The 8,158-nt window shown below is 38.9% G+C and overlaps 1 protein-coding gene across 1 annotated transcript; it reads left to right on the plus strand.

Annotated features, from left to right (window-relative positions):
- Positions 1 to 2,268: 2,268 nt before the first annotated feature.
- On the plus strand, positions 2,269 to 3,470 carry LOC107082669 (lysophosphatidic acid receptor 4-like). Its single transcript, XM_015371455.1, has one exon. The coding sequence runs from the start codon at positions 2,414 to 2,416 to the stop codon at positions 3,260 to 3,262; it is 849 nt and encodes a 282-aa protein (XP_015226941.1). The 5' UTR covers positions 2,269 to 2,413; the 3' UTR covers positions 3,263 to 3,470.
- Positions 3,471 to 8,158: the final 4,688 nt, after the last annotated feature.

An 8,158-nucleotide genomic window follows, 5' to 3' on the forward strand; every position in this document is an offset into this window, starting at 1 on the left:
GGCGGAGACGGACACTCCAGTACCAGAGTGTTTGCCAGTAATGGTTAGCAAAGCCTGAGCCAACCTGCTTCTCTGAACCCCTAGAATTTGTGAACCTGCCTGATCCAGTCTTTTTCTGTCTCACAGATTTTCCTGCCTGACAATCTGAAACCCTGGAGAGAAGACTCCTTCTGGAGTCCACCTGTCTGCTCTCAGTGAAACCCTGGAGGGAACTCAGTCTGGAATCCGTCTGCCTGCACTCAGTAAGCCTCAGCCCTCAGCCCTCTGCCTGCCGACTAACCTCTGGACCCTCAAGGTCCCCCCCCTCTGCAGCTCTGCTTAAAGGAATAGTACACCCACAACATGATTAGCCTTCATTTTCTACTTACCCCCATGCTGAACAACACTCTGGAGTACTTTTTTGATATCTCAAATGCATCTGGAGATCTGGGAGGCTTCTTGCTGTCTGCTGACATTCAAATAATGGAGGTCTATGGCGCCCGAGGCAGAAAGGTCCATAAAAGTCCACAAAAAACGTGTCAATATTCCTCCATACTGCTCGTCCAATGTATTCCAAGTGTCCTGAGTGGGTAGCGTCCAGAATTTACTCGAAACGAAGTCATTTAGAATGTTTTTAGAGCATAAACAGTATAGGATTTCCTGAAAGCGCGCACATGCACGTTCACGACGCTACGGAAGCCGGCAGACCAAACCAGCGCATTCAGCTCGGCAAAGAACTCATGCTCTTCCTCAACACTGAAGTCCTCAGACATTTTTCTTTCGTTGTTTCTTTCTTTGCACAGGTAAACAGCACATTTCTTCTTCTACGCTTGCATTATTGGCAGAGCAGACGCTGAATGCGCACTTTCATCTGGTTTGGTCTGCCGGCTTCCGTAGCGTAGTGAACGCGCTTTCAGGAAATCCTATACACTACTGTTTATGCTCTAAAAACATTCTAAATGACTTCGTTTCGAGTAAATTCTGGATGCTACCCACTCAGGACACTTGGAATACATTGGACGAGCAGTATGGAGGAATATTGACACGTTTTTTGTGGACTTTTATGGACCTTTCTGCCTCGGGCGCCATAGACCTCCATTATTTGAATGTCAGCAGACAGCAAGAAGCCTCCCAGATCGCCAGATGCATTTGAGATATCAAAAAAGTACTCCAGAGTGTTGTTCAGCATGGGGGTGAGTAGAAAATGAAGGCTAATCATGTTTTGGGTGTACTATTCCTTTAACTTCAGAACAGGTATACCCTCGTATATCAGAAAAACCAGCAAAACTTGGATCAATACTAACTTCTCTGTTCCCCCTCAGTGGTGAACCCCTGCGTGACCAGTCAACCTACAAAGGACCAGTTCTTGATATATTGTGTGCTTCTTTGTCAATAAACCTTTCAACTTTTCCTCTGCCTCTTGAGTGTTTCTGCATGTGGGTTAGGCACCTTAAACCCATCATGACACTAGGTACCTATAAGAATCCACTATCTTAATGTCCATTTGCTCGATGTTAATCTTTGTCAGTAATAATAATAAATTTTATTTATAATGTACTTTACTTTTCAAAATAATATCTAAAAGTGCTACAAGGTGCTTGTGAGATGCTCCATGGTTTCCCCTGCATTAATTAGGAGTGGTTCTGCTGAATCCTGCTGGTGTAGTATTCGAAGGTAAAAAAAGAAAGCTGGTGTCTAGATTGACATATATGCAGATGTCTCACAAGGTGGAGGTGACACTTGCAGATGTGCATCGTCTCTTACTGCCAGTTGTCTTTCACAGTCCAACAAACATGTGATTTATTGTCAGCACCTAAAGGTGTGATTGCATGTGGGCTCATTTTGGTATGTCTGTCTTGTTTGTGGGTTTGAAGATTTAATCCACTCTATCTGCATAGATAGAGAATAGGACATTTCTTTAAGAGAATAAAATTATCTTTTTTTTTAAAAGCGAACAACAATCTTAGTTTTTTTTGTTGTGGTTGAGGAACAGTATTGGAACTTTTGAAATGATGCTGGTACAGTCATCGTTGGTCCTGCAGACTCTGAGGGTTTTTACTCATGAATGGAAAAAAACAATCTCCCTTTCTATTTCTGTCATTTCTTCTTTCCTTGCATGTGATTTTTCAAGACAAAAAGATCTTCCATGCTTTGATCTCCCACAGTGCATTTTACCGTAGTGTCTGACACATCCTCTATTGCCAAAGAGCTTGCTCTCTCTTGCTTCCTGTTTCACTGCTCTCAAAACTTAGCACGCAACCCCAACCCACTCCCCCATCCCCTGTGCTGTTACAAATCTTGCCACCGTTGTGTTGCAAAAGGCATTGGTGGTTTGTGCCACAGCTGAACTACCTCGCATGGATTTCTGCTTTTCATTCAAGAGCTAAAACTGCTGATCGACGAGTGTCAGAAAGCAAATGGAACAGAGTGAGACATGAGGAGCCTAGTGTTTACCTGCATTTATGGATGTATCGTCGCCCTCGGTCTGCCTCTTAACGTCGTGTCGCTGTGGATTCTCCTCCGTCACCATGGGCGCAAGTCGCCCAGCGCCGTCTTCATGGTTAACCTGGCGATATCAGACCTTCTGCTCATTATTTCTCTGACCGTGAAGGTCATATTTTACGCCTCAGAGAGCTGGAATCCTGGAAACATGTTGTGCGTCTGGTTCGTAATGCTTTTTCGGAATAACATCCGCACAAGCTCCATCTTCATCACCTTCATCAGCGTGGACCGGCTGCTGGCTGTGGTTTATCCATTGAGGTCCAGGCTAGTTCGAACATCAGCCAACGCCGTAAAGGGTTCGGTTCTCGTTTGGTTGATTGTAGTGTTGGTGAATGTCCCAGAGAGTGTGGGCTTCCTGAGGACTATTGATAATCATACATGTTTTGATCCTGACTCAGTCAATGGGACAAATGACATTCATGAGGAAACGCTGGAACGCACAATTGGTTATTTTCAGCTTGTGCTACTATTGACCATGTTGGTGATTAACATCGTCTCTACAGCTATGGTGTCCTGCACACTCCAAAGACATCTAAGTGAGTCTGCAAAGGTCAACAACAAACTGAACGTTATGCTGATTTTTGTCATGAACCTAATGATGTTCATAGTTTTCTTCTTGCCGGTGTCTTTGGTGGTTTTCTTTCATCACCTGCGTCCCGTTCTGAGCTGCCTCGCGAGTGTGAACTGCTGCCTGGACCCTTTGTTGTATTATTTTTCTTTTGACGGGTTCTGGAAAAGGAAGGAGGATGTTGAAACGTCTCTTGCAAGTCGTGGAACATGAACAGACTGAGAAAAGTGGAGCGATGTAGTAATTAATCACAGATAAGGAGACATTCTTAAGTCTTGCAAGAAAAATATCTGCTTTTCTTGTGTGTTGCTTTTTACATCCTGTTAAAAATATGATTTTTTCCAGTAAAAGCTCTTTGGTTACTGTTAAAAGAGTAATATACGAATAATTTTATATTAAATAAAGAGACATTCTTAAGTCCTGCAAGAAAAATATATGTATTTATTGTGTGTTGCTTTTTGCATCCTGTTAAAATGTGAATGTTTTCGAGTAAAGCTCTTTGGTTGCCGTTAACAGAAACAAAATGAGTAATATATGAACAATTTTATATTAATCCATTTTTTATATTTTATATTAAGTTTCTTTTATGCCAATGGGGCTGTTATTCATTTGTAACAAGAAGGCCCTGGGTTCAAATCCCAGTTTGGGGTCATCTTTGTTCTTTGGCTGCCTCCCACACTCCAACAAAATGACCGTTATGTAGATTTAACATTTTAATTTGTCTTTATATCGGAGTGTCAGTAGCATCAAGAAAAAAAACAACAAAACAAAAAAAAAAACAGAGGAACACACAACCTGGGAAATATATTTTTAGGATTTATCAAAACAAAAAACTCTTTAAAATTTGATTTGTTTTTGTTAAATCAAGTTTTTTCTTTTTTTATAAAAGTATTTAACACCTCATACTCCATCCCTACTTAAATTAAATCCCTATGGAACACAGAGATGTTTTAAGTCCAAACTGGACAGGTAAGAGAAGTTTCAGCTAAGAATACGTTTGTCAGACTCTACGTGCTGCATATAATAGTAATCGTGGTTACAAATTTCAAATACGGTTTACGTTTATTAGAGTTTTATGTTGACTATAAACATTTTATTAGTGTTTCTATTCATTAGTACTCCTGTCTCTTTTTTTCCTGTTTAACTAGGGCACAGTCAGAGCAATAGAAACCACAACAACCTCACAAATAGGGCATCTCCATGTCTTGCTTCTGCCCACACAACAGTGTCTTTCATTCTAAGCACGTGAGATCTGCCGTTTGATTCACACAGCTGATTTGCATGCATAAAATGTTGCTTCTTGTACATAAAGCAAGGTCTCCAGCCCATAAGGCTGGGGCCGGCCGGATATTGCTTGGGTGTGACCCTTCTTAAATTAGAGTGCTGTGTGGAGGCACGCTCCTGCCTCAAGCTGCTCTATGTATGTTTAATGTGACCTACCTGTGCCCTGTGCAGGATGAAGCTCAGCTTCAAGAGCCTGAAAAATAAAACACAACGGCGTGCAGCCTCACATCTGTACTAAAGGCGGTACTGACTCAGCCCTGGTCACACACCGCCTTGTATGGCAGCCTTTATTCGCTGTACTAGTGGATTGTTGCACATGAAGGAGTGTGATATTTGTTTTTTTGGTCTTTGATTTTGTTTATTATGAAAAATATCAATGTATTGGTTTTATTTCTTCTGTATTTTATGCTCCAACCATAAGCTGTGATCTATTTAATCTGGGATGAACACAGAAAATACATAAAGAAAACAAAATTTTTCCTATAAGCTTAGTTTTTAAGCACCTGCCTGTTTACACATACAGCAGCTCTCACATAGAAAAGAACAACCCTGTTGTCTCACGTGCTTGGCCACCAAAGCCTCTGTACTCTATATCCTGTTGTGCTGCAGTACGGCACAACTTTGCGTGCAATTCTGTCTGTATGGACACTCTGGTAGCAAAATACAAAGGATGAAGACTGATCTCAATAAATTCTCATTTACCCAGGAAAACCCAATAACCCCAACATCTAACAGCTTAGCACTGCAAAAATGACCTCAAAATGAGTATAAATGTCTTAAATTAAGGCTATTTACCCTTAATTTGAGCAGATAAATAAGATGTTTTGCCAATGGAATTAGTATTTTTACTCTTAAAATAAGGTATTTAGATAAAATGCACTTGAACTAAGACAATTCAATTGTTTTTTCTTATTTTAAGTGTAAATTGTCTTGTTCCATTGGCAAAGGGTCTCACTTAAATCCTTAATTCAACAAAAAATGCACATATTATAAGAAGAAATGACTTATTTAGATTTCATTTTTTGCAGTGAGAGGACAGAGTTGTTAACAGAAATACATGCCCTTTTTGTAATACATTCAGTTTGGTGCAACAGATATCCTTAATTCAATTCAATTCAGTTTATTTATATACACTGCAAAAAAATCTAAATTTAGATAAGTTTAGATAAGTTTTTTCTTAAAATAAGTGCATTTGTTCTTGAATTGAGGAGGTGAAACAGACATTTTGCCAATGGAACAAGACAATTTACACTTAAAATAGGAAAACACTATTGCATTGTCTTATATTATCTAATTATCTTATTTTAAGAGTAAAATTACTCATTCCATTGGCAAACTATCTCATTTACCTACTTGAATTAAGGGTAAATACACTTAATTTAAGAAATGTTTACTTATTTCTAGTTCATTTTTGCAGTGTAGCGCCAAATTCACAACACATGTCATCTCAAGGCACTTTACAGTTCAACCAGATCATCCAGTCGAATTGATTCAAAGTTTTCTATCTAAGGAAAACCAGTTGATTGCATCGACTCATTGACTCAAAAACAATCCCTCACACAAAGCATGCTTGTAGCGACAGTAGAGAGAAAAAACTCCCTTTGAACAGGAAGAAACCTCCAGCAGAACCAGGCTCAGTGTGAGCGGCCATCTGCTGAGGCCCACTGGGGTTCAAGGAGTTAGTAATACAGTAGTAGCCCTTCCCTACTTTCCTTGATGGGCCCCTAAAATTTCTTTTTAAACATCAATCTTTGTACTAAATTTCTTTCTTCGTCATGATTTTTTGCACATTAACGCCTACACTGGAAAAACAATCTAGAAATAAGTTAAAATTTCCTAAATTAAGTGTATTTACCCTTAATTTGAGGGTAAATAGTAATACTGATTATATACACTTGAAATAAGACATTGCAATTGTGTTTTCTTATTTTAAGTGGAAGTTGTCTTGTTCCATCGGCAAAATGTCTCTTTTACCTCCTCAATCCAAGACAAAATGCACTTATTTCAAGAAAAAATGACTTATCTAGATTTCAATTTTTTCCAGTGTAAAGGGAAGTGTCAATATGAATGTCATCAGTGAAAGGCTGAAGTCAGATTAAAAAATATGTTTGATTGCAGGGGAGTGGGCTGGCATTTTTTACTGGGAAGGGCCATTTTGAATGGTTGCTACTCTAATGGGCTCTATGCACAGCTCCACTACTTCCTGAATTTAATGCAGCTCCTTTGTTTCCTGTCTTTCATTACTGGACGAACTGATTAATCCAGGTGTGTCTGGCCAGTTACTTAGGTCATACACACCTGGATTAATCAGTGCATCCAATCATGAAAGACAGGAAACAAAGGAGCTGCATTAAATTCAGGAAGTAGTGGAGCTGTGCATAGAGCCTATGAACACATTAGATCAACTAATCTGAATGTTTCATTGCAAATTCTAATCTAAAAAAAACAGCTTATGTAGATATAATCCTTTTAATGAGAGATAAACTGCCAAAATAACAGAAACCTGCAAAAAGCTGATTAGCAGATTTCTTTGCTGTTTATTTTTCCACTGATGATTGTAAATGTCATAAAGAATCTGAAAGGGCAGATTTGGTATCCTGTTCACTAAAAACCGATGAATTATTTATGTTTTGTTTATAGCCGATTATTCAGGTAGAGCAGAGTAAACAAAGGCAACGTTTAAAGTCTGTCTCAGGCAGAAGATTAGTAACTGATTAAATTTATTTGAGTAACTTTTTGACAAATATATACTTTTAGGAGTAGATTTACTGACTATAGTTTTACTTTTATTACTCGAGTAATACCTTAATCATATTTTGCATCTCTTACTTGAGGTAAATGTTCGGCTGCTCCGTCCATCTCAGGTAACTTCACTGAACACAAACAAGCTTGTTTAAAAAAGAAAAAACTATTCCAGATAAAGCCATTTATAGGTTAAGCTAATGTTTACACTAAAGAGTAAATGTCACAGGAGGGACTGGTTTCATTTGTGTTAAAAATAAAATTTTCTTAGTAACGTGTTTCTCCTGCCTAGAGTTTTTCAATTCGTTGCCTCAATTATTATAAAGCAGTCTTTAAATATCAGATTTGCCTCGATTATAAAAATGATGAAGCAGAGTTACTCTTACTTGAGAACAGTTTTTTGGGTACTCCACCCCCCTCTGGTCTCATGGCAACACACTTATACCAAAGGGGAATTTGGAGGGGCTTATCTACTTAATAGTCACATTCTTGGTAGTGTAGGAGGAAGTCAAAAACCCACAGATGTGCTGGGGGAGTACGCTAAAAGACTCAAAACCAAAATTACAACATGGGGCCTTTGTGTAAAGCCACTCTGCTTACATCTGCACCTCCATGCAGCCCCTAAAATATCATGCCTGCTGTTTATTAGAGCCAATTACATTACTGCAGGCTATATGTCTCTACAGTAGCTGTTATCAAATGTGATATTTCCTTTGTGTACCATGGACAGTTCTAGACAGGGGCCAGTATCCAGTATCCCCTTCTACTATAGATTTAATACAAAAACAATGTTTTGTGACAATGGGCACAAACACTGTAACGAACGGTGCCTTTAACCAATTTAATTTATAACTTTCATAGATTTACGTTAACAAGGTGTGTTGCCCATTTAGCTTCACCCACGTTGAGACCAGATCACAGCTTTTATCTGCTTCTTCGTGGGTGTGCAACCTTTAGCTCCTGGGCTGCAAGAAAATCTTTGATTCTGTAGATCACGTCATGTTTTAAACCCTGTTTTTTTTGTTTCATTCTTATGTTCTGTTCCTCTATAAAAAAAAAAAATGGCTGCCCTTCCTGGTAAAT

The sequence above is a fragment of the Cyprinodon variegatus genome, unplaced genomic scaffold (genome assembly GCF_000732505.1).
Source record: "Cyprinodon variegatus isolate N-32 unplaced genomic scaffold, C_variegatus-1.0 Scaffold58, whole genome shotgun sequence".
In the NCBI taxonomy this organism is placed as follows: domain Eukaryota; kingdom Metazoa; phylum Chordata; class Actinopteri; order Cyprinodontiformes; family Cyprinodontidae; genus Cyprinodon; species Cyprinodon variegatus.

Bases quoted from the DNA above. Each gene is read 5' to 3' on its own strand.
- LOC107082669 (XM_015371455.1), top strand. From the start codon at position 2,414: ATGAGGAGCCTAGTGTTTACCTGCATTTATGGATGTATCGTCGCCCTC.